Source organism: Culex quinquefasciatus, chromosome 2, assembly GCF_015732765.1.
Source record: "Culex quinquefasciatus strain JHB chromosome 2, VPISU_Cqui_1.0_pri_paternal, whole genome shotgun sequence".
In the NCBI taxonomy this organism is placed as follows: domain Eukaryota; kingdom Metazoa; phylum Arthropoda; class Insecta; order Diptera; family Culicidae; genus Culex; species Culex quinquefasciatus.
In genome coordinates, this window is record NC_051862.1 from 100,829,018 (window position 1) to 100,853,891 (window position 24,874).

General features: G+C 38.0%; 5 protein-coding genes across 6 annotated transcripts; 2 read left to right on the forward strand and 3 right to left on the reverse strand.

Moving 5' to 3' along the window:
- Positions 1-438: 438 nt before the first annotated feature.
- LOC6046197 (mitochondrial pyruvate carrier 2) lies at positions 439-3,860 on the reverse strand. Its single transcript, XM_001863393.2, has 4 exons — positions 3,625-3,860; positions 1,725-1,765; positions 1,175-1,237; positions 439-880 (listed from the first exon to the last, which is right to left on the reverse strand). The coding sequence occupies exons 1-4, from the start codon at positions 3,707-3,709 to the stop codon at positions 695-697; spliced, it is 375 nt and encodes a 124-aa protein (XP_001863428.1). The 5' UTR covers positions 3,710-3,860; the 3' UTR covers positions 439-694.
- An 868-nt stretch (positions 3,861-4,728) lies between these two features.
- On the reverse strand, positions 4,729-7,905 carry LOC119767666. Its single transcript, XM_038256754.1, has 2 exons — positions 7,871-7,905; positions 4,729-5,106 (listed from the first exon to the last, which is right to left on the reverse strand). The coding sequence occupies exons 1-2, from the start codon at positions 7,885-7,887 to the stop codon at positions 4,797-4,799; spliced, it is 327 nt and encodes a 108-aa protein (XP_038112682.1). The 5' UTR covers positions 7,888-7,905; the 3' UTR covers positions 4,729-4,796.
- A 6,187-nt stretch (positions 7,906-14,092) lies between these two features.
- On the forward strand, positions 14,093-15,223 carry LOC6046198 (protein KTI12 homolog). 2 transcript variants are annotated; one of them, XM_038255702.1, is made up of 3 exons: positions 14,093-14,184; positions 14,269-14,847; positions 14,916-15,223. In XM_038255702.1, the coding sequence occupies exons 2-3, from the start codon at positions 14,284-14,286 to the stop codon at positions 15,195-15,197; spliced, it is 846 nt and encodes a 281-aa protein (XP_038111630.1). In that variant the 5' UTR covers positions 14,093-14,184; positions 14,269-14,283; the 3' UTR covers positions 15,198-15,223. The 2 variants fall into 2 exon arrangements, with proteins under 2 accessions (XP_038111630.1, XP_001863429.1); XM_001863394.2 differs by having other exon boundaries at positions 14,096-14,847.
- LOC6046199 (carnosine N-methyltransferase) lies at positions 15,143-17,848 on the reverse strand. The gene is made up of 8 exons (XM_038255701.1): positions 17,483-17,848; positions 16,498-16,630; positions 16,324-16,437; positions 16,149-16,267; positions 15,940-16,080; positions 15,724-15,886; positions 15,428-15,661; positions 15,143-15,368 (listed from the first exon to the last, which is right to left on the reverse strand). Exons 1-8 carry the CDS (start codon positions 17,587-17,589, stop codon positions 15,261-15,263), a joined length of 1,119 nt encoding a protein of 372 aa, XP_038111629.1. The 5' UTR covers positions 17,590-17,848; the 3' UTR covers positions 15,143-15,260.
- Positions 17,849-20,157: 2,309 nt separating this feature from the next.
- LOC6046200 (protein SMG9) lies at positions 20,158-24,622 on the forward strand. The gene is made up of 5 exons (XM_038257402.1): positions 20,158-20,325; positions 23,088-23,577; positions 23,643-23,829; positions 23,886-24,118; positions 24,259-24,622. Exons 1-5 carry the CDS (start codon positions 20,290-20,292, stop codon positions 24,537-24,539), a joined length of 1,227 nt encoding a protein of 408 aa, XP_038113330.1. The 5' UTR covers positions 20,158-20,289; the 3' UTR covers positions 24,540-24,622.
- Positions 24,623-24,874: the final 252 nt, after the last annotated feature.

Consider the following 24,874-nt stretch of genomic DNA (forward strand, 5'->3'; position numbering starts at 1 on the left):
ATCATTGCAAAAGAAAGAACTTGCCCTTTCCCGTAAACTTATTCGTTGTATTGTCCTTCTTGTCGTTTGTCCTTTTGATATCTAGAAGGCACCACCGACCTATAATGAATAGAACTAATTTCACCTGAACCAGATTTTCACTACCATGACAGCCATTCATTACCGGCCGTTATTAGTGCTCCACCGCTATATTTGTGCTTCCACCAAAAAATGCCCAGAACCAAAGTATCTCAGTTGAAAGGTTGTCCAAATCTCTGAATTGCAAATGTAACATTCTGGAGCAGAATGTTATATTTGAAATTGTTAAAACAAAAAAGTCAGAGTAGAAAGTAAAGTTGTACCCGAGTTTGTGGGTGTTCCGAATTTGTGGGATGACTGAACTCAATTTGAAATTGCAGATTCTTAAACTTAATACAACAACATAATAAAACACAGTGCTTGTTATAATAATATTCAAATGCAACTTTACTAATAACCGTTCAATGCCTATTACAAGAATGTTATAAATATTTTACTACTGTTTCCACCTTTTAGCTCAAGTTATGGCTTTATTAGTACGGACATCTTCTAATATGTTGACAACAAATAAACATGAAAATATTCGATACAAAATACAATTCGCTACCCGTGTGCGTTTCAAAAAATGTTTTGTTTTCTGTTATAGTTGGTTAGGCTTGGTATCGTGTCGTAAAAATCAATCCTTTTTAGCGGGCTCCTCCGGCAGCGCTGGGTGAGTTCTTGCATAGTCCCACGCTCGGTACAGCTGGGCCAGTTGCGTGAAGGCGACGAACAGGTTGACCGAAAATAGGCCGTAGTTTTTCGGAATGATCACAAGCGAGTATCGCGACCAAATCAAACCAGTGGCAGCCAGGGAAGCGGACTGAGAAGAAAGAAAGAAAAGGGTTTTGAAAAACGCAAAATAAGAACTAAGCATGTTTGAATTGGGTCTCGTGGCGCAGGGGTAGCGGCTTCGGCTGCCGATCCCGATGATGCTATGAGACGCGGGTTCGATTCCCGCCTTATCCACTGAGCTTGTATCGGATGGTGAAGTAAAACGTCGGTCCCGGTTTCTCCTGTCTCGTCAGAGGCGCTGGAGCAGAAATCCCACGTTAGAGGAAGGCCATGCCCCGGGGGGCGTAGTGCCAATAGTTTCGTTTATGTTTGAATTACTTACTTGGCTAACGCTTAGCTGATCGGCAGGGCGTCGGAGATCAGACAAACCCGCAATCACCAATCCCTGAAAAAAGGTTGATTGTTTTCTAATTTATATTGGTTTTTTTTAATTTGCGATGTTGAAATTTCATTGTACTAATACTAATACGCAAACAAAAATATAGAATATAATTAATATAAAAAAAATGGGAAATTCAACCTAAAAACCAAAAAAGCCGCAGATTTTGGAAATATCACATGAAAAAATTCTGGGTTTTGAACAATTAGGTTGTTCAATTTCTCCAGTTACCAGTCACCAATCGATTTTCAGTATTTACATAAAAATGAGTATTCTTTGGATAAAAAAAACCCCTGCAGCCTTTTTTTATGTCTTGGGATTAGCAGCAGGTTAGGCCCAAATGTGGATTTTTCGAACACTTGGATTTAGTAACGTTGTAAAATGCATCATAATCTTTTACAGTTGTCTTGTAAGGATTAGCTTTAAAAACTATTAACATTAAACAATATTACAACGCTCTTAAATATTTTATAAAGAAATACTGTTATCTTACCCATTTGAATACCGGTGCCCAGAAGAAAATTGTTTTTGGTCCTGTTAGAAAGATATTTTTTAAATAAATGTTAACTTTAATATATGAAGGCAGACGTGCATTCGCTCTTAGATGTTTTACATTATACTACATGAGGTACCGGGTGATGTACTTTAAAGCAGTGCTTAAATCACAGTTACAACAAAACATCAATTTTTTCTAACGATTACGGCTAGTGAGCAAAGCTTGACTTTTCAAGAACTTGCCATTTAGAACAAACTGAGGCTGTTAGGGATGCATTCTCAACGGGGGTACCAGGCCTACTTGATTTACATGGCAGGAGGTACCAACCCACAAGAAAAGTTGATAATCGCTGCTAGGGTGTAATATGGTTGTATGGAAAAAAATTAAGTTTTCCAAATTTGTTGAGCACAGCGACTTCTCAGTTCCTTTTGCTGCCGTTCTACGCATAATTGTCCCATGTCAGTTTTGGACGATTTTGACTTTATGACATTTTTATGTTTAGTTTGATGTGTACATTACACAAAGTTTGGTACTTTGTTCGGACACTCATTAAAAATAACACCAAGTCTGTTTGTCCCATCGTTAAACTTCTACGCATTATTGGGTCCTAAAATGAAGCTTAAATTGCTGATATTATTGTTTACAGCGATAAAGCTTATTTTTCTGAGTACAATGACCCTTTGTACAACCACAAAGAGTTTAAAATGGATTTTTAAATCAATTTTGAAAAATTAACCTAGCGGTCCTTTTCGACAGAAAAAGTCCTAATTGACAGCTCGTCCCAAGGGGACCATAGTTGATCCATCGAAAAATGTTGTCTTGTAAATTTTTTTTTGCATTAAAATAAAAAAAAGTGATCAGAAATGGTTTTTGATCGTGTTTTTTACCGTTGTAGATAAAAATTGCCATAGGGCTTTAGTACCCAATTGTCCCACTAAATCATTAGTTTTACTAAACATTATGTCTTGTTTACCTGTTGTATAGCAAGAAAATCACAAATAAGGGTGAAAAACTGCTAACTGGGGCGATTAGGGACACACAGGGCGAATAGGAACCCACGGGACAATTATGCGTAGAAACACAGAAAACGGTATAAAACTTCAAATCGCGTTTTTCTCATTAAATGCAATTTTGCACTATTTTGAACATGGGACAATTATGCGTAGAACGGCAGTTCAGAAGGGGGTTTCAAAAGCAAGTTAGCACAATACTCTCTTCGGGAAAGTTGTAGAGCACCTTCCAGAGCATCCGAAAATAAGTTTGGTTTTGATGTAGCGTGAAACGTGGATTTTTCAAATATCAATCAATATCAAAATTCAAAAAATGATTTTTCCCATACAAACCTATATAAAAAATTGAATCGCTTTGCGCAAAGTGAGTACTGAACCAATCGTTCTCAAACTTTTGAGAGTTGTTTAGGATCCAAAAATGAACTGAAAAATCGCTTTGCTGGAAAATCAATTTTGTTATTACACACTAGGGATGCACGTATGTTTGTTAAAAACATAAATTTCGATAATTATTTGCAATGGCATTTTATCTTCAAAACAAAACGTGAGCAACGGTAAGCTGTGAAATTATTTGCTGATAAAGTGGGGGTGCAATCAATGAAAATGTTATCACACTTATCATTGATGCAGCCGGTACTCAAACAAGATATCTTCAAGTATTCGATGAAAATATCGATACATTGCATGTTCCATCTGTGATTTTTATTTCAACTTTTAAGTCAACATCACAAACAATAATAACTTTATATAAGACAATTATGTAATATTAATGTCGTGCCATCGGTATAACTGTGCGAAGTTGAAGGTCAAGAATCAATGCGTAAATAAAAAAAGAACGCACGACAACTCCTGACCAAAGACCTTGATGATATATTTTGTTCAATTACCTGCTGCGTGGTTCCATAGTGGCCTCAATGATTTAGGAACTAGCGGATCAGTGGCATTGATTAATCCATTGTAGATTTTAGACATCTTGCCGGCTCAATGATATTCTTTTTGTTCACTTAAATTACTAAATTTGAAATGCTTTTAACCTGGTTTAAAAATGATCACCTCACGCAAGACGTGAACATACGTTCTGACTTTCTTCGTGAACGATCGAAGAAAAAGTGAAAATAATAATATGTTTGACGTTCCAATACGTCAATGTTGCCTAAACGTCTGTTGTCTCCTGCAAAGTATTTTCATACGCTTTCGTACTCATACGTTGGCATGATTAAAAGTTTGAAATGAACTCGTTTAAATCAAGAGTTAATTGGGTACTAAAGCCCTATGTAAATGTTTATGTACAACGGTAAAAACACGATTAAAAACCATTTCTGATCACTTTTTGTCATTTTAATGCAAAATGTTTTTTTGACAAGACAACATTTTTTCGATGGATCAATCCCCTTAGAACGAGCTGTCAAGTAGGAGCTTTTCTGTCAAGAAGGACCGCGAGGTTAATTTTTCAAAATTGATTTGAAAATCCATTTTAAACTCTTTTTGGTCGTACAAAGGGTCATTGTACTCAGAAAAATAAGCTTTATCGCTGTAAACAATAATATCAGCAATCTAAGCTTCATTTTAGGACCCAATTATGTGTGTTTGTGTTATGCTCTTTGTACATATTGATTGTAATATGTTATGTGTAAATTGTTAGTTGTGGTAGCACTACATTATTGTGTTTCATATGTTTATAGGACCTTTAAAAAAACTCTAAAAAAATTGATTAAAGCACTGTAAAAAGTTGTTCAAATCTGATCTTTGCAATATGCTCACGCATATAACATAAATGTGCACGGCAACTGAACGGTATATGCAATGCTTACAAACTAAATGATTCGTCAATATGCAGCCGCATATAGCATGTATGTTTAGCACGCATGATTTTTAATAGCTATGCAATTTATTAATATAAACTACTCGTCATGTTGAAACGTTTTTGAAGCTTTTTCGGATAATAATTAAATTAATTGTTTTTTAAACACTTCTTTACATTTATTGTGGTATTTATTTGCTGAATCACACTTTTTGTTCATGTAGCGGAGCTGCTCGTGGCCGTGAAAAGAACTTGTCCTTATCCTGTGCGGTCCTTGACGTCATAGCTGCAGTCAGCCGCGGGAACCCCGGAACTACTCCTGCGGTCTTTCATTGAAGATCGTGACGAAGATTCATTCGTGTATTTGGCTGGCCATAAGGTGACTTCCGGCGATGGGGCTTCCGGGAAGAATCCGACCTCGGTCGAGATGTTTCGGTGTGCGAACGATGTCGGCTCAAACTCTGCTGTCCTTGCTGAGCATTCCCATATCCGGGTCAATTGCAGCCGGCACCGTACCCTAACCATCCTTCTGGCCCTCTTCGTTGCTCTTTGCTTCTGGATTCTAGACCTGTGAAGAAAGAATAAAGTTTAGCAAAATTCTCAATTTCTCCACACTCATCACTAGCGTGCCCAGGGTGGGGCAACATGGGGCAGTTGCCCCACCATCCTCGGAAATTTGTTCTAAAATTGGGCAGGGGGTGTCCATAAACGACGAAATTTTCAAAACTCTAATATTTTTGCCCCACCTTCCTTGAGGACCTGGGCACGCTAGTGACACTCATCTAAAACACCTCCGGCCACCTCCAGCACTGTGTACCGGTTTGAGCCGATCACAACCTATGCACGCACAAGAACCGGCTCCGTGGCTTAATGGTTGCGGCCTGGGACGGGACGGCTGGATAGAGTCTTCTTTTTGAGTGTTTACGTTTGTATTCTTCTTCTGTTTTTTGCAAGAAAATTTGTGTTCGAAAACAAATATCAAGCAATCTGTGATTCAGATAGCTTGACAATTCAAATTTTCTTGATGATGTTTTTCAACTCAGTGCTCAAGCATGCGGATGACTTTTTCTTTGGTTGAAATGTTGTTTAGTTTTCCTCGCAGATTTTTTTGAATTTGGCTGTTAAAATTTGCGGTTGGACGTGGGTGGAGAATCCTGAGTTTATGTTCCATCGTTTTACGGTGGATCCGTTCATAAGGAGCTGCCGGATACAAATCACTTGAAATGGTTGGCAAATCAAAGATGAGTCAAAAATGTTCACTTCTTCATTTTTATGTGTTTTTATAAGTAAGTTTTTAATTTTCATTTGGATGTGAAAAATGCAATACGATTTAAATGCGTTTTCTTACTTCAATCTAAAAATCCTAAAAGCCTACAAGCGAGCCTGCAAGTCATTAAATGGGAGGAGATTTTTCCTAGATCTGCTCCTGTCGTTGTCCCGTTACGCAAAGAATGTAAATAAATCTTTCCCAGTTCCTCAAAGAGGAGCACGTCCAATTCAACGGCAATTTTACTCAGCTTTGAAGAAAGTTAACATTCCATAGGTCGCACGCCCTAAGGTGTCAGAATCGAAAGAAATGGCTGGCAAGAATTCAAATTTGTACCAATTCATTCACTTCAAAGAGCAAAAAAGTTTGTTTTTCAATTTGTGGCAATGAGTTGAAATAAAAAAGTGCGAAAAAAAATCAAATAGGCTAAACTGTGGCCATTATATTTGTTTGCTTTTTAAATCCAGTACGATGTTGTTTCTTCACGCCACATTTTAATTTCATGGGAATCACAGGTTTAATATTGTTCAATCTAGATGACATTTCTATGTAACGCGAAAAAAATAACAATAGTTTTAAATGGGCAAAAGAATAGTCAGTTCATGAAATGTATTATTTTTTAAATTGAAAATGCTGATAAGTCAACATTTGGTGTATGATAGAAATAAATGCCTTTCAATTGAAAATATTTTAAACAATCTATTAATGCAATTTACAATTATTTGTGAAATTGATTTAATTTTTTTTTAATTTTTCTCAACTCCAATTACAATACTTCTCATTTTCTCCTAATAAGAAAGGACTGGTTTAGGTTGACAGAAGCGGCCATGTTGAAAGTGGTTTAGTTTGACAATAGGTTTTTTTCTCTCTGTTTATCCCATCCCAGGTTGCGGCTTCTGCCTCGAATACAGAAGGTTCAGGGATCAAATCCCGGTCGGTTCCCTTGAAATTTGGAATCAGGAAGTGAACTTTAAATATGAACAAAAAACCTTTAGGTGGGTGGGATTCGAACTCACACCCTTTGGATTGATGGTCTGGGACGCTAACCAGTCGGCCATCATGGAGTTAATGCTCTAGAACTGAATTGATCCGTAGTGGCGAAATATTGTCACAAGGTATAACATATCAATCCATTATATAACTACTAACACCGTCTCAAAACAGCCCAGGGCCATCTCATATACTCATGAACTGGACGAGGGAGTCGTGGATTGCCTGGCCCGAGTCATCTGCATTACCGATCTTTGTCCGTACAATTGGGTACTAAAGCCTTATGTCAATTTTTATGTACAACGGTAAAAAACACGATTAAAAACCATTTCTGATCACTTTTTTTTCATTTTAATGCAAGAATTTTTTTTGACAAGACAACATTTTTTCGATGGATCAACTATGGTCCCCTTGGAACGAGCTGTCAAGTAGGACCTTTTCTGTCAAGAAGGACCGCGAGGTTAATTTTTCAAAATTGATTTAAAAACCCATTTTAAACTCTTTGTGGTCGTACAAAGGGTTATTGTACTCAGAAAAATAAGCTTTATCGCTGTAAACAATAATATCACCAATCCAAGCTTCATTTTAGGACCCAATTTCAGAAGAAATCGTTAGCCAGAGAAAGGTATTCGCTTCAAAGGTTCTTGAGATATATGGTGGTTACTAACCGAACCGTCTCAGTTGAAATATACTGTGGTCATGGCCAAGTCCTGCCAAGGCGGGGGTTCAAATACATACATACATCACAACCTATGCACGCACAATTACGAAGCTGCACTCAAGGTACACGGGACAGGACACGTGCCAGATCATCAGAACGCCAGCGGGAAATCGTTCAGCTCTGGACCCCCTTCGTTCCGAAACCAGCTGCCATCGCGGAGCGCGGAATCCACAGCCAATTTCACTAACAAATTTCTGCAAAAATACACCACCGTTGATTTCATTTGCACTATTTTCCAGCACAATGTACTACACAATGTATGTACTTTTAAATTTACTCTGGTTAAACTTCCGCTCAATCGTTTGTGGGGCGTTTTTTCTTCGGAAAAAATGAATCGCTTTCAAAATGACTAACCCGAGGACTGACCGCATGCGACTGCTGCTGCTCGTTCATGTGGTTGACACACAAACATTCACGCGCAAACGATTATAGAGTTATCTAAGCCCGCTATCACGCACACTAGCACGCCATTTGTTTTGCTGTCCGGTACAAAATTTAACCTCAATCTTTTTCGTATACGTACACGCAATACATGCGCACGTAGATAACTCTATGCACACATTCGAGCGCACATTCATAAATGTTGTGAACCTTGCATATAAATCTCATGAGAAAAAGCCTAAGAGCCTAAAGTCTAAGAGGTCGCCTCTCAGCGCGGTGGTTTGGTTCCGTTGGCAGATCGGTGATGCGTTCTCACGGTATGAGATAGAACGGGGTTCAATTCCCCGGCGGAATACAGTGCACAATTTTTTCGCAAATTATCTTCTTTATTCAATGTTTATCACTTTCCAATGTTTCTCACCATGAGACATGTGTTGCTCTAATACAATTATGATTTTCTTACTATTGCTTCTTTATAAAGTATATTCTGCTTTACTGTCTATTGTTTTCTAACAAGTGAGGTTCGAGCCCTTACTCAATTTATGGAATGATTGAAGGATTAACACAAATACTACTATTGTACTTTTGGTAAACTTTTGAATAACATGCTTAGGTCCAAAAAATTGTAACAAAACACCGCGACATAAGAAATATCAACAGATAAACACGACATAACATTAGGGAATATTTCACGAGAAAACAATACACAGTAAAATAACAATTAGTTTTTGAATTCAAACTAAAATAAAACAGTGTTTGCTTTAATGAAAATTGATAGGCACACTATAAATGGTTAGGCGCTTATACTTACATCAAACCCTACGTAATGTACCACCCCTGGCCGAGTTAAAATGCGTAACCGGAAAGAAGGTGTGCATGCCTGGCACGAACACTCAAAGCGTGTTCTAGCGTGTTGCTCGTACTGACTCAGAGCAAGGGTGAGATATAGGTGTAAGGGCAGTGCGTGTTCGTCGGGAACCTGGTGCTTAAGATCGGTCAAGGCCCGTTCTTACACTGAAAATTGAGAATTGCGAATATATTAGGATAAGCATATGTTATCGATTTATGTGGATGATTTTCTTATCTTTACGAATGACCTAGGTTAACCTTGGGCTCAAGGCTGTACATCATATCAGGTAGAAATCCATGCCTTGGGCTGCTATGCCTGTCGAGTGTCGAACCAAGGTTGCGGCTGAACAAAAGGCAAAAGGTTTTTCTGATACCTCAAAACGATCGCTAGCACCCAGTCACGATGTTCTAACAGCATTCTAGCAAAGTTCTCATAGAGCTGGATATCTTTACAGCATTCTAGCAGAAGTGTTGCACTGTTTTAGCAGGATTCTGGCAGAACAAGCTCCGCTAGAATATTTCGTGACTGGGCAAGAAGCTGGAGTATTCGATGAAAGGTGCTATCGCGATCAATGGATACAGAGGAGATATGGAGATGATATAAGGTCAGCAACTGGTTACTTTTTCACCCCGTAACCCAGTCACGAAATATTCTAGCAGAGTTGGATCGATCAACAAAAACAAAACGCGTTTTTTTTTTTAAGTTAAATATGAGCAATTCCAGCCCAAAACAGGAATTTTTCAGGTACTTTTTTCTCGACCCTCTCCGATTTCAATGAAACTTTGTAGACATGTTATCCTACGCTTATATAAGCCATTTTTGTGTATATGGAGCCAGTTGCACTCGATAATGGCATTTGAGAAGGGCGTAAGTGATTTAAATATTTTGTAATTCGAATTTAAAATATCTGTATCTCGAAGCCGTTGCATCGTATCAAAAAGTGGTCAAAGACAAACTTGTAGGAAATTTGACGGGCTTTCCGAAAAAATACACTGAAAGAAAAACACTCTACTTTTACGAAATTTTTCGATTTTTAAGTTTAAAAGTCAAATTTGAGGTGGAGCCCACGATTTTTTTTCGTTCAAAATTTTTGTGAAGATAGCCTAAGATGTTACAAAAAGACTCAAAAAAAATGCAGGATGGAGCAACTCACCTAAAAAAATACAAAAATCATTTTCTGAAACTGTTTTTTTGAAAAGAGCTCTAAACGTCAAAATTTTCACAAACCGATTGCGGAAATCGATTCTCCAGACAATTTTACATAAAAGTCTCCATATTGACAACTGTCCTAAGTCCAATCCTTGTGAAGTTACAGCGGTTTTAAAAATAAAAATGTTGAAAAAATAGGTTTTTTGATGGTTTTTTGCAATTTCTATGTGACAGACTTGATTTTTCAGTCTCGAAAATATTTTTACCGAAAAGCTCGTCCGATTTCCTATAAGATTGTCTCTAACCACTTTTCAAAATAACTCATTTTTTTGATGATTTAAGCTAATTTACTATCCAGGTTACTATACCACACTGAAAAAATATTATGTTTTCAGTTATGAGTAATGCAATTAGCTTATATCTGTAAGCCCATACATCCAATTGAAATGTGGTCAAAGACAAACTTATGGGAAATTGGACGAGCTTTCCGGTAAAAATATTTTCGAGACTGAAAAATCAAGTCAGTCATATAGAAATTGCAAAAAAACCATCAAAAAACCTATTTTTTCAACATTTTTATTTTTAACTTCACAAGGATTGGACTTAGGACAGTAGTCAATATGGAGACTTTTATGTAAAATTGTCTGGAGAATCGATTTCCGCAATCGGTTTGTGAAAATTTTGACGTTTAGAGCACTTTTCAAAAAAACAGTTTCAGTAAATGATTTTTGTATTTTTTTAGGTGAGTTGCTCCATCCTGCATTTTTTTGAGTCTTTTTGTAACATCTTAGGCTATCTTCACAAAAATTTTAAACGAAAAAAAATCGTGGGCTCCACCTCAAATTTGACTTTTAAACTTAAAAATCGAAAAATCTCGTAAAAGTAGAGTGTTTTTTTCTTTCAGTGTATTTTTTTCGGAAAGCCCGTCAAATTTCCTACAAGTTTGTCTTTGACCACTTTTTGATACGATGCAACGGCTTCGAGATACCGAAATTTTTAAATTCCGAATTACAAAAATATTTTTGCAATTCCGCTGTGAAACTGTCAACTTTTCCTGTCCTTCTGAAGAAATGAAACGGCCTACTTTTTCCTACCAAAAATAACAGAATCGAATAGCAACACTTTTCAAAATAAATGCTGAAAAGTTCTACTTTTCAGCACTGAAATGGGTGCTGAAAAGTTGAACTTTTCAGCACTTGTTTTGAAAAGTAAAACTTTTCAACATTTTTTTATTTAAACGATTTATTGGAAAAATACATGAAAATTTAACTTAAAATTTCACTCAATGGGTGTTTTTCGGAATTGCAAAAAATATTGTATGGAACTCGTTGCAAAACTTGATTTTTTCAACACTCGTCGTATTTATCCAACTCGGTGAACCTCGTTGGATAAATGTACGACTCGTGCTGAAAAAATCCTCTTTTTGCAACTTGTTGCATAAACTACTATTAAAACACTTACGCCCTTCTTAAATGTCATTATCGAGTTGAACTGGCTCCATATACACAAAAATGGTTTATATAAGTGTAGGATAACATTTCTACAAAGTTTCATTGAAATCGGAGAGGCTCGGGTACAACCGATTCCCTATTTTGCATGGAATTGCTCGTATGTCTTTATTGAACATTCTTATAATAATTACATTTCTTTTACATGATAATTGGTATGGCCTAATGCTCTTCATCTTTGTTGTATTTATCGTTTTATTATTAACTGATCACATTTATTTTATTTACTTCAAATTGTTTTACATTATTGCATTGAATCGAATACATTTGGGTAAAAAAAAAAAGAAAAAAAAAATTAACAACTAATCCTAACTTAAAACTAACAGGTCACTACTGCCTTCGCCCGTTGATGCTGGTTGGTTTTCCCTCGGTTGCTGACTGAAGCCTGGAGGTGTTGTATTCTCTGCAACTTTTTGCCGCTGATTCAACAAAACGCGTTTGTACCCCGTTGGTTGGTCAAAGTCAAACTAAAAAGTGATGAACTGTCACTTTCTACACGGCGCTCACGCACACTATCAAAGCAAACGTTTGTTAGTGTGTGTGAACTCCGTGTAAAAGGGGTGCCAAACTAAAATGTGACCCCGTTCGTTTGACAACAGTTGGTGTCAAACCATCGGGGTTTGAGTGTAGAGTTATCTACGTGCACATGTATTGCGTGTACGTACACGAAAAAAAGTGAGGTTAAAAGCAAAACAAATGGTGTGCTAGTGTGTGTGAGATCGGGCTTAGATAGCTCTATTAGGTTTTACGCCGTGACGTCATTTGACAGCTCGTGTGCACTGTTCACATGGTCTTCGTCGATTGTCGACGAATTTCCCCGAACAAAATCGACGACAACATCGAACTGTGCTAAGTCCATGTAAACAGTGCACTCCTTCTAACCTCCAAATCGAGTCGGCGTAAAACCTAATTAGGTTTTACAGCGTGACGTCACGAGCGCACACGCACACACATTTTTACTTAGACACACGTGCAAAAAATGTAAACAGTGCAGCCGAACTGTCTAATTTCTAACCTAAAAATCGAGTCGGCGTAAAACCTAATACGCGCAATATTTCTTTTCTGTGAGGTGTTGATTATCTGGCATAGGGGAAATCTACCCTTTCCAATCAAACACCTATCTTCGTCATATGGAGAGTTTGATGCTCGATTAAAGCTCCAAAAATACTATTTGGGCTATAAACTTACCAGCAACAGCACCGCCTCGAGTAAGCACGCAAATGTATGCCACTTACTGGCCAAAAAGATCACATTTAATGCACTTTTAATCATAATTTGTATTTTGCGAGACCACTTCTCATCATTTTGTTGGCACACACAGTGACACACACGAGAATCCCTCAAACGCTTAATGAATATCGCCAAAATTAACTTTTCACTTTCGCTTACTTTTTCACGGCGCTTAAGATATGAAATTGCTTCCAACTACCGGCAACATGTTCTTTTGATCATTAGTAAGGCACTCACTTGAAGAATAATCCCGAAAAATGTAATAAATTAGCAAGCGCCATCAAAAAAAACAAACGCACCAAGTCGTTTGACGTTTCAAATTTCACTTTGCATTCCAATCGAAGGCTGAAGAAAACCGAGCGAGAGACGAAGGCAAAAAAGAACAAAGGCTGGCCGTCAACACCACCAGCAGCACAGCCAGCGATGCCAGGAAACTTTCCCTATAAATGCCACTTTTCGTGAGTGTTCGTTTGAACTGTCAGCGCAAATGGCAACACTCGACAGAGTGTTGGAAGAAAAAAGAACTAAGCCGATATTAGAAAAATGGGCGTGGCCCAATGCATTCGCCTCGATTAGAATACCCTTGGGAATTTTTTTTTGTTAAATGCTTGTTAAAGAAATAGAATAACTTTTAGTGAAAGTGAAAATAAACAGAAATGTTCACAAAAACTTGTTCTACTCGTTGGTGTACTTGGTTTTAGTAAAATTCAAGGGAGACTCTAGATTATCCAGCATCATTCAAACACGACCGCTTATTAGGATTAAAATGGGTAGATTTCCCCTACCTTACACTTAGGGCATCTCCACCGCAGGGACCTAATTGCGTTGCAAAGCTAATTTGGCACCCGCGTCAAGCCCACCGCGGTACTTGTGCGAGAGCTAATTTAGGTTCGAGTTCATCCGTGTTCATCCGAATCTAAACAAAACTCAGGTTAGCTCCGGGATCTACCGGGAGCAAATCGTCTGACGGAAGGTTTTTTCAAGCAAAACAATGTAATTAGGCCAATGTGAGTTTGTAAACAAAGATTTTATCCTGCTCACGTCAGTAAATGTTTACATTAGGAGTGATGATTGATTTTTCGGTTTCAATTCTTCAAGTTTGGAGATATTTTCCCTCCTGTGGTGCAAGTTTCGCATGAAAAATTTCTTTTGAAAATCTGGGGTGATGCAGTTTAGTTTTTTAGGTCAAATTGGGGCTGTATTTGATAAATTTTGGTCAACGCATTGTCGATCAACTGCCGGACATGCAAGAGACAAGTCATTTGTATCCAGATTTTTAAGCGAAAATTGCGTTCGAATGGTGAACGCCCGAAATGTCAAAATCACGCAGTGGTACCAACATTGCGAAAACAGTGTGCCATGGCATGACGGCCACATTTTTTTTCAATTATTGCCACGCAATTAGATCTCTGCGGTGGAGATGCCCTTATCAATTGGCTTTGCTGTACTTGAATTTTTTGACAAATCAAACGTTTGTGATTTGTTTTTGTTTGGTTTAATTTACCCAAGTGCTAGATTTAGCAGTAAATAAATAAGTTAAATTGGCATAAGTAAAATCTTGATTTTTGGACAAAATAAAAGACTTAGATAAAGTTCTTTGTCAAATAACTATTGAAAACTTACATTGATTTTAGGACGAAATTCATAAAATGCCTCTGGTGGTTATATCCGGACTTCCGGCAAGTGGCAAGTCCACCCGGGCAGCCCAAATCAAAGCGCACTTTGAGGGACTTGGGAAAACCGTCCACATTGTGTCCGAAAGGGACTGCATCCGGGTGGCCGGATACGAAAAAAACGAATACTTCCGGGACTCGCAGAAGGAAAAGCTAGTCCGATCTAGTGTTAAATCCCACGTTCTACGTCTGCTCAACAAAAACGACCTGCTCATTATCGACGGTGGGAACTACATCAAGGGCTACCGATACGAGATATTCTGCGCCAGCAAGAGCTCCCGAACGGCCCAGTGCACCGTGTACTGCGCCATCACGAAGGACCAGGCGTGGAGTTTTAACGAGGCGTTTGACGAACCTAACGAACGATACGAGAAGGATGTCTTTGAGGCATTGTGCTTGCGGTTCGAGGAGCCACAGCACAACAGCCGCTGGGATAGTCCACTGTTTACGTTGTTTCCGGAGGAAGATTTGCAGGGAGAAGCCATCTACGACGCCCTGTACTCACAGATTATCGTGAAGCCAAATTTATCGACGCAGAATGTAAGTAAAGAGAGTTTAAGAGTACGAGGGACGTGATATTGAATTTGAGTTGTTGTTTCTCTCCGTAGCCTCCGCTAAACACGACAAACTTCCTGTTTGAGATGGACAGGACGACGCAAACCATCATCGACCAGGTGCTGTCGGCGCGGAAGCTCGGCCTGACGGGACCGGTGAAGTTGGCGAGCGATCCGAACGTGTCGGTGGACGTGGCGGCCGACGTGCAAGCTCCCCAACTTAACCGATGCCGGCGTCAGTTCTTGAACTACATGAAGCTACACACGACAACGGCGGTGACTATTGATAAAATTCCTTCGTTATTTGCTCAGTTTTTAAATACAAACTGCGCTTGAGAAAAAAAATCTATTGTCAAACAAAACATTGTTGTTGATTTGCTTGAGTTGTCATGGTGTTCGCTAGTCCTGTTCCGGTTTTTGGCAAACCAGGTAAATACTCTTATATTCACTTTGATGCATTGAGGTAGGGTTCTGGCTGTATTTGGTTGTCACGTCGGTTTTATTTTTCTGAAAGTAGGCAACTTTAATTAACACGTTGCTAGTAATAATAAAAGCAAGCTATTTACCAGGATAATAAATCCACACGACTTAATGATGACGATCAAATCCTCGTACGTAGGCTCGATACTGTTTTCGTTCAACATGTCACTAAAGTGATAAAGTAAAGGTCCAAGATTGATCCAAATACCGCCAGGCTTCAGGATGTTGTAGATAATTTCCACAAAGTCAATTATGTTGTTCGCACAGTCAATGAAGAAGCAAGTCGCCACACAGTCCCAGTAGTTTTCATCACGGTAAATCTGCATAAAAAAGTAATTTCTTTCAAGCAACCGTGATTGTTTTGGGGATGTTGTCCAAGTACCTGGAGGAAATCTCCCGCCACCATGTTCATGGTGCCTTTTGGGGGAAATTTTGTTGGACTCACATCGGGGAATGTGACCGCTTCGATTTGATTGCCTCTGCTGAGATTGTTAACGTATTGGTGAACCCAAGGGTAAAATGTGCACTGATTTTCTATGACACACCTGCAATCAATTTTGAATTGTATTTTAGATTAAAATACATTCATCCAACTCACCTGTTCAACACAAAGTTGGAAGCAATCAGCATGAACAGAGAAAACTCATTGCCCTCGCAGTAGTACCCTCGATAGGCGATCTCGTAAATGAGACGACCCAGGCCGGCACCAGGCACTAGGATTTTAACGTTTTCCACCGCACTGTAATGATGGAGAAAATTTCGTTCAAAATGTTATTCATACCGTCATACGTTTAATTTTCAACTTGCCCGTGTTTGTCTTGGAAAAAATCTGCAATTTCGTCGATGATGGGTTTGTAGCATTGATCCCGTTCCGCCTGCCCTTGCACGCTCCAATCGCGGAAGATTTGCTTGAGGGTTATTTGTACCTTGAAGAATGTAATAATTTAATGATATACCTTTTTTTTATTTTCACAAAAAAAACCTTCTGAATGTCTTGGTTGCGAACTTTCGGTGTAACTGGCGGTTGAGACAAGTTTGTACTTTTAGAATCATTGTAGAATAGACAATCCGCGTCTTGAATGATGTGCTTAATAACCTGTTTGATATGAAATTAGATTATAACTTAACAAAATACGCATCTTAGACTGAATTTTACCTTATAGTTTGCTTCGATGCAGTAGCGCACCTTCTGCAGATGGTCACGGTAATTGGCCAACATCGTTTGATGGGTTCCGGGCAGTGAGTTGAGGTAGGCCTCTTTACGATTAACATGGTTTAAAGAGTTTGCACTGGGGGAGAGAAGCATGTAAATTCAAGTTTTACCATCTCCCTGAATATATTGGACCAGTTCACTATGCTTGTCAACACCAGAAAATGTATTACAGATACGGCCAGCCCAACTGCGCTGTGTTTACCGTAGAGATGAATCATAAGTTGTTAAATCATTTAAGGAATCACATTTCACAGTATCAAAAAGAAGTTAGAATGCGTGCACATACCGAACCAACGCTCTACCATAGTTGTTTGCCCATGTTTTTTTTCGGTTAGGCCGTTGCAAATATTTTTTGAAGTTTATGTTCCTCGACTCTGGCCAAAGTATAAAAATATAAAAATTGAAATTACAAGCCACGGTATCATCATTTGAATGAAAAAAGTGTTTTAAAATGCATTTTACACCTGCCCAGTTGTTTTGTAATAAAAAAGTGTTTGCGGTCCTGTACATTGGAATTCCACAAATCAATGCCACTGTGCTGTCTTATGCTAACTAGATAGGAATCCCAGCAAGCTTAGTACAAGAGAGCACAGAGGCATCGACAAATTGAAAATATTTTTGATCGATCCCAAACGTGCTAAATATGATTTTAAACGCTGGAATATGTGTTTCAAATAGTTTTCTGTTGATTAGACTCATATTTCCATTAAAATTTGGAAGTTTAAAAAAAAATTTTTTTTCCTCTGATTTTGGAGGGGCTGGGAGCGACAAAAACTTTGAGGAATATTTGCAATGGCCTTAACTTTTATTTGCATCTATTAACATTTTAATGCTGTTTTTTTTTATCAGGTATGCATTTGTTGTGAATACATTATATGTAATAGTTATGAGTTCATCCTGAAATTGAACAACAAAAATGTTTACTCACCGGTAGCACCTGAAGGCCGCAATAATGTTGTAGAAGTTAATTCTCTCCTCCTCGTCGATTTCTTCGCTGTAGTCCGGCGTATCAACATCACAGGTCGACGGCTCCATGTTGCTAGACTTTGGCTTATTTATAGATTGTATTGATATAGACCTGTTTGTTCACCGCACTATCTAATCTAGGCTACTGTACTGCAGTTAGAGCGTGAGTAATGATTAGCCAGGCAATGATAAAATGCGATTCATCAGCACTGCGTTGTTCTGCTACAAAAAGCTAGTTTTTTGTCGTTAGAAACAAAAGTCGTAAAATTTACCAAACAAAAACGGTTTAGCATCAGATGGATGGATGACAGACCGTTTGCTGACAGTTACACGCTTATATATGAATCCAGAGTCTCGGCCCGAAACTTCAAACACGAACAAAAGCAGCGAACCGAAGATTGGCAATGACGTTTTGGAATTTTGACAGTTTGGAACGCATGAATTACCCCATTATCGGTTTCCCGCATGGGTGATGTGGAAATTGTTGCACATGGCTGATGTTGGGAATTTTGCAACTTATTTTAATTTATGCTAAATTTCAAAATTTAAACACGAATCTACAGCGAATAGATGTGAAAATTAAAGATACACTAAAGGTACGATGATTTGATGTGCATTCTTGATCAGAATCTCGATAAAAGAGGTTGAATTGAAAAATAATAATAAAACAAATTCTGGTCTAGAATTTAACGAAATTTTGTCTGTTTTGTAAGACTTAATGTTATTGCACAATGGTTATCGAGAAATTAAAAGTGAGAGTGTGTGCAACATGGAGTTAAACTTTCTGTGCAGTTGCTGTGAAGGTTCCCATAGCACTTTGAAAAGTTTAACTCCATGTTGCACGCACACACTCTCACTTTTAATTTCTCGATAGATTTTATATCAGGCCATCGCCGGGGCCCTGTATAGAGATATCCACGCTCGAGAGTGTGTTAGTTTGTAACAAGATTACACACATACATAGGCAAATCGAGTAGAATGATTCGTCTGTCAAAATCAGCTGTGTCCTTTGTTATACCACGAGCACGTGGTACACTGAAAGAAAGGCTCATAGTAATATAACATGTTTTCCACATGAATCTGCCCCATACGGCTTGGCATGTAAGCTTCATGTGGAATGCACTTGATAAATTTCATCGGGCAACTTTTGTTAATCCAAGTGCAAATCACGTTAGTTTGACGTGAAAGCTCACATGAATTTGCAATGTTGAGCTTATGAAAATGCTGCGATTTTGTAGTGCCATTCAAATGGTTTTCCAGTGATATTCATTTGCGTTAAAAATTGAGTTGCATTTTCTTTATGTTTGAATTTACTTTCAACACAGTTTCGATAATAAATATTATTTATTGTACAATTGTAACACATTTTTAAAACTCATACAATACATATGATTTTTATCACAAAATTCTAAACGGCACTGGGTCTAAAAGCACTTGATGGTGGCCCTTGGGATGTACCCCTCGCCGGTTTTGGGCCGGGATCCAGTGGCTGTTGTCGAATAAAGACCACAGTCCGGATCACCGAATCAGGGGCGGAATCTGTAGCCGGCTTCATGGCTGGAACATTATTTTCTGGAAATAAAAAATCGATGCAATATGATTATTTAATAAACCTAAACATTTGATTATTTTATATAATACTTACTGAAAAAATATGAGCTTATTTTTAATTTAAGAACAAATCTTTATTAAACACAAAATCTCTTCTAAAAAACGGCATTTTAAACCGAATAGACAATTTTCAACCACCATCGTCTGTGGCCATCTTACTAATGATGAAGAGTTTTCCCCAACGCATTCAAAACCCAAAACTTTCGAATCTCACGTGGTTTTCACTCGAAGTCAAGGGATAAGTCAAATGGGGCAAATCGAAGTGCAATCCATTTTAATCTCACGTGAACACCATATGAAAAAAGCGTGAAGGGTTTTGCTCTAGCGATCAGCTGGTTTCAAATGATTTTCACATGGATTTGACATGCAAAGCATGTTTTGGTCACAGGAAAAGCATGTGAATTTATCGTGTTGATTTTTTGAGCGGTTCACGTGGAAAAACACATGAATTTGCTATTTTGGTTTCTTTCAGTGTAAACAGTAGAGACCCTAAATAGGGAGACTGGTCTAAGTTTGCTAAATCGATCTGGCAACGTATGTTTTGCGCTTGGCAACACTGATAAGTTTTGCTGGGCGTAAAGGCAAATGCTCGTTTGGATACGTCAAACTCGTGTCTGTTTGGGTACGTCAAATTCAAATCGACCAGTCTCCCTATTTAGGATCTCTAGTAAACAGCTGGTTTTTACAGGCGATTGATCTACTCGATTTGCCTATGTATGTGTAAAAATAGTATAAACAAAATCAGCTGCTTGGAATTCAACCAATCACAATCGATCAAAACCAAAACAATACTTTGAATACGAATACTAACACAGGATCATGGTGTGCGTGAGAGAATCCGTGGAGATCTCTATGAATCCTTTCAGTCTAGTGAGTAGTCATTTTTGGTTGCACTGATAATCAACATTACACACTTTCGTGTAATCATACTTGAACTGAAAAATCCCATACAAGTGTGTAAAAGTGAACTGAAAAAAGTGTAATGCTGTTTACCCAGTGTGCTCTTTGCACTTGTCAAAAAACATATCGTATTATTTGATGAGGTATTTCCAAACGTGTAGAACGTAAACAAACTCGTTTTCAATTTCATTCGTATTTTTTTCATAATTTGAGGGAAATAATCTGTTATCTGATTTGATTTTGAAGCTTTTATTTGAGATGGAGCGAAGAAATAAAAAATCGGGCAATAATAAGGTATGTAAATTAGCTATTATAAATTGATGATAATGAGTTATTAAATCCAAAGAGTCAAAAAACCGCAAATGCAGTTTTCTAGCAAATCCCAAGGGGGTGACACTTTAGAACGCGCCGACTGCTGACGTGACTTCATTAGGGTGACCAAAATAAAACTGTTGGGTGAACTGTTACGTTACGGTTACGGCATTTTCTTTAGGGAGCGTTCTTTTGTTACGTAACGCTAAAAAAGATTTTTAGACTAGTTTTTAGACCACTTTCCCCCTCATAACAAAACTTCCATACAAATTTAAAAAAACATGTATGGAGCGTAACACCACAGAGTTGCAGGCCAGGATTGATACCGAAGAGCATCCAATGATGATCTTGTTGCGTGCTCTTCAATTGACGTCCAGGTAAGGAACATCGTGGAAGGAGCGCAACTAACTACATCCGTAGTTCTGTTAGACCATCCGAATCATCTTGATCAGAACAGCTCTGCGGTTCCTTGCAAGTCGAGCCAAACATTTCATTAGGGCACAAAAGCAAAAACCGCGATTCGAGAAAATCGCTTGCAAAAAATGGACAACTTGTTTCAATGGAATACCCGATTCGACTGGTAGTTTGACAGTTCGCTCCATAAGAAATACATTGCTCACTACCAATCGCGTCGGGTACTCCATTCCTATTTAAAAAATAAGCATGACTGATGGTATTTTTACTGATGATTCGATAAAACACACCATTATCCTCAACTCTGCTTTACTGCTTCTTAATTTATGTTGATTTTCGCAATAAAACTCATAATTTTAAAAAATCTCGTTATTAGGCCCTTTTAGCTTTCCAACTGCTGTTCATAATGGGCCCTTTCTAAATGCAATTTCGAAGAGAACTAAAAGGGCACTAAAGCGCTGTCACCGGATTGTTGTTTTGAATGATGTTTATGGGCCCTTTTGTTTAGTTAGAAATAATGAGGAATTCAGTGGAAATTTTGATAATTGGTGAAGTTTTATGATCGAATGGAGCAGATAAGGTATGTGAAACATTAAAATTCTTCAAAAGTGTACTGAACAGCAGCCGCGGGCCGTATTCAATATTGTATTTCGACGAAGTTTTTTTTCTGCAGAAACCCTTGGTGAAACGTTAACCAAACTTTGTTTTGAAGAGAATTAGTGTTAAGAATGTATGAAAAGTTCACTTTATAACATAGAAAGTTCCTTAACCACGAAAACTAACGAAAAAGAAAAGGGCACAATTGAACTTTTTCTGGTTTGGAGTGAACATTGTTATGTGCCCTTTTGTTTTTTTGATTTTTTCAATAGGAAATTGTTTGCTATCAATCTGATTCTTGGAGGGCATGTAGGGAGTGTACTATGGAGTGGAATAGTGGAATAATCCCGAATGTTTACTTTTTGGTTTTGTGCCCTAATGAAATGTTTGGCTCGAAGTGTCCTATTTCCTTACCTCCACATTGGCGTGGCGTGGTCCACGTGGGAAAGAGAAGAAATTTGTGATTGTAGACGGTATTGTTTTGATTCCAAGTATGTTGAGTCAACTCCTGTGGGTGTACTCGAAACATCGCAGAATGGGGTTTCTCTTCTTTTCATTCTCAGATACCAGCTATTTCCTATTTTTATTTTGCTCTACTGATTCTTACTTCTTCACTGATTCTTCTATTTAATATCCATCATTTGATTTTGATTTTACTAACTTTTGTTTTTTTTGTCTCTCAATGCTTTTTCACTCTTTTTTACCAATTGCCTGCTGTAACAAACTAAGTTTTTTCCCCTTAAATATACTTTTTCTTAATGTATTAGTAATGTCAAGTCTATTTATCATTTGCCGAATCTTTTGTTTTGATTTTCTTCTTTATTTATTTATTTATTTGAATAATTCTTTATCTGCCCTATAAATTATCATTAATATAATCTAACCTTGTTTTTTATCTCTATACTATCTAATTTTACATCTACTACATCAAGCTTTTAATTTTTATTCTTTAAAATACAATCATCATTCTCTTATTATTGATTCTTGATTATTTATAAAGTATATTCTCTTTTACTGTCTGTTGTTTTAAATCTTCACCCTTTTCTTCAAACAAGTGAGGTTCGAGCCCTTACTTAATTTAGGGAATGATTAAAGGATTAACACTAATATTACAATTGTCTTTTGAAAAAAAAATAACATTCTTAGGACCGAAAATATGTAACAAAACACCGCGACAGAAGAAAAAGACACACTATAAATGGTTAGGCGCTTATAATTACATCAAACCCAACACAATGTACTACCCCCGGCCTAGTTAAAATGCCTAAGGCTTCATCCATAAAGTACGTCACGCTAAAATCAGCCAAAATTTACCCCCCCCCCCTACCCCCTTTGTCGCGCTTTTCCTATACTTATAACATGACGTCTAACCGGAAAAGAAGGTGTGCATGCCTGGCACGAACACTCAAAGCGTGTTCTAGCGTGTTGCTCGTACTGACTCAGAGCAAGGGTGAGATGTAGGTGTAAGGGCAGTGCGTGTTCGTCGGGAACCTGGTGCATAAGATCGGTCAAGGCCCGTTCTTACACTGAAAATTGCGAATTGCGAATGGAGCGTAACACCATAGAGTTACCACTGTCTCTTGATTTTTAGTTCTACTTTGTAATACATCGCAAGTACATCGCACGAAAAAAAAAATTTAAATTGAATTCGGGACTCTGAATATTTTTGCGGAGGGACGACAAAAATCAACATAACTCCAACTAGTAATTAACACGATATCGGAAATTTTCAGAAAACACCGCTGTATAAAAATGATGACGGCAAAATGACAGCTTCAAAAAGTAATCAGTGTGTGGCTCCCAGAATTTTGATGAAAGCCAAAGAAAAAGACTGCGAAAAAAAGCCTGAACCGACGATTACGATTGCCACCAAAGCGGGTAATGCTCAACAGCCTCAGCCAGGCGATGACTCCAAGAACCCAAGAAGTAGGACCACGCAGGATGTTGCACATCCTGTGGCAGTCGTCAATACCATTACTGAATCCGTTAACCTATTGAGCGTTAATAACGTGCTGAATATTTATGCTTTCAATTATTTGCACGATACAAACAGTGACTTTTTCGTCATTGGTGCAGTTGGCACGCAGTACTCAGGCAAGTCTACCGTTTTGAATTTGCTGGCATCGACGGGTGGCAAGCACAGCATCGAACAGGCCCTGCGTCGTGGAGTATTTCCGACGAATGATATTTTCTCTCGAAAGGGCTCCAAAGAGCTGGATGAGGGTAGGTGCCTAATAGAACTGGTTTGTAACTGAATTACAATTATTAAGGATGTATTTACAACGCAGAAATTCGAATGTTTATAACCACGGATCGCATTGTATTGCTGGATAGTGCTCCGGTAATGTCGAGTCGTGGTAGAAAAGACTTTATCATTGGAGAAATGGATGATTTGAGGAGAATACTACTGCTGCTCAATACGTGCCACGTGTTGATAGTGATGTTGGAAGATGATTTCAATATAAATTTTATCAGGTAAATTTAACATTGATCGCTAAACATAAAAACCGATTTTTTTTGTTAATACACAGGCTTCTCTTGTGTGCTGAGATGATGATACAAAAGGAACAGAAAAACGCTCATCATCTGAGTCCACGTCTGGTGTTTGTAAAGAATAAATGTGAACCTAAGAAGAGTAATTTCCAAGAAGTTGCTGCATATGAAAATATCTACAAGCAGTTATTCAATGGCTCGAAATTGAAAATTTTCAGTTCGGAAGAAGACTGTGAAAGACTCAACATGGTGACATTGCCCGATTTAAGTGGTAAGAATAAATCTAGATTAATTTTTCAAAAGATCCTATCTGCATATGAAACAACCAAGACTCATAGGTTGCTTTGAAATATTACTCTAGAAATCTACTTTAAATTATATTCTAAAAGACAACTAAACCCCACTTTTTAGACGATTCTCTACTAACAACGGACGCTGAGCGGTTGGCAAGTGTCGAGCAGCTACGCCAGCGAATCTTTATGACTCCAAAGTATGTGGCCAACGAGGCGCACGAAGGATTCAACGAGAAAATGTGGTCACAATTGGTGACAACGGTGCTGGAGGAGCACCATAACAATTACTTTTTGCGAAAGTATGAAAATTTGAGCGAAAAGTACAACCTGCACAACCACATCAATGTTGCGGAGAGCGCATCGAAAGAGAAAAATTATCTTAGCTTTATTGATACGTAGGACTTTTAAAAAGGGCCGCTTTATTATGTTGAACAATTCCGAATAAAAATGCAGTAGAAAAACAAGAAATCCATAGAGTAAAATGACCTTTTTCCAATTCAGCTCCCCAAAACGACGCGGCTCTGATTTTAATAACAAATTTAGTTGATTCCTACGTCAGGTCCTTCAAACTTGCCGACTGCAACGACTTGGACTCCATGTTCCTGTATTTTACTGTGATACAAAATCAATAGTTTCAGACCAGAATTGAGTTGACCAAAAATATATACTTTTATTATTGTTCATAGCGTTTCTCTGCTGCTTTGATGCGACAAGCATGTGATATAACACAAGCA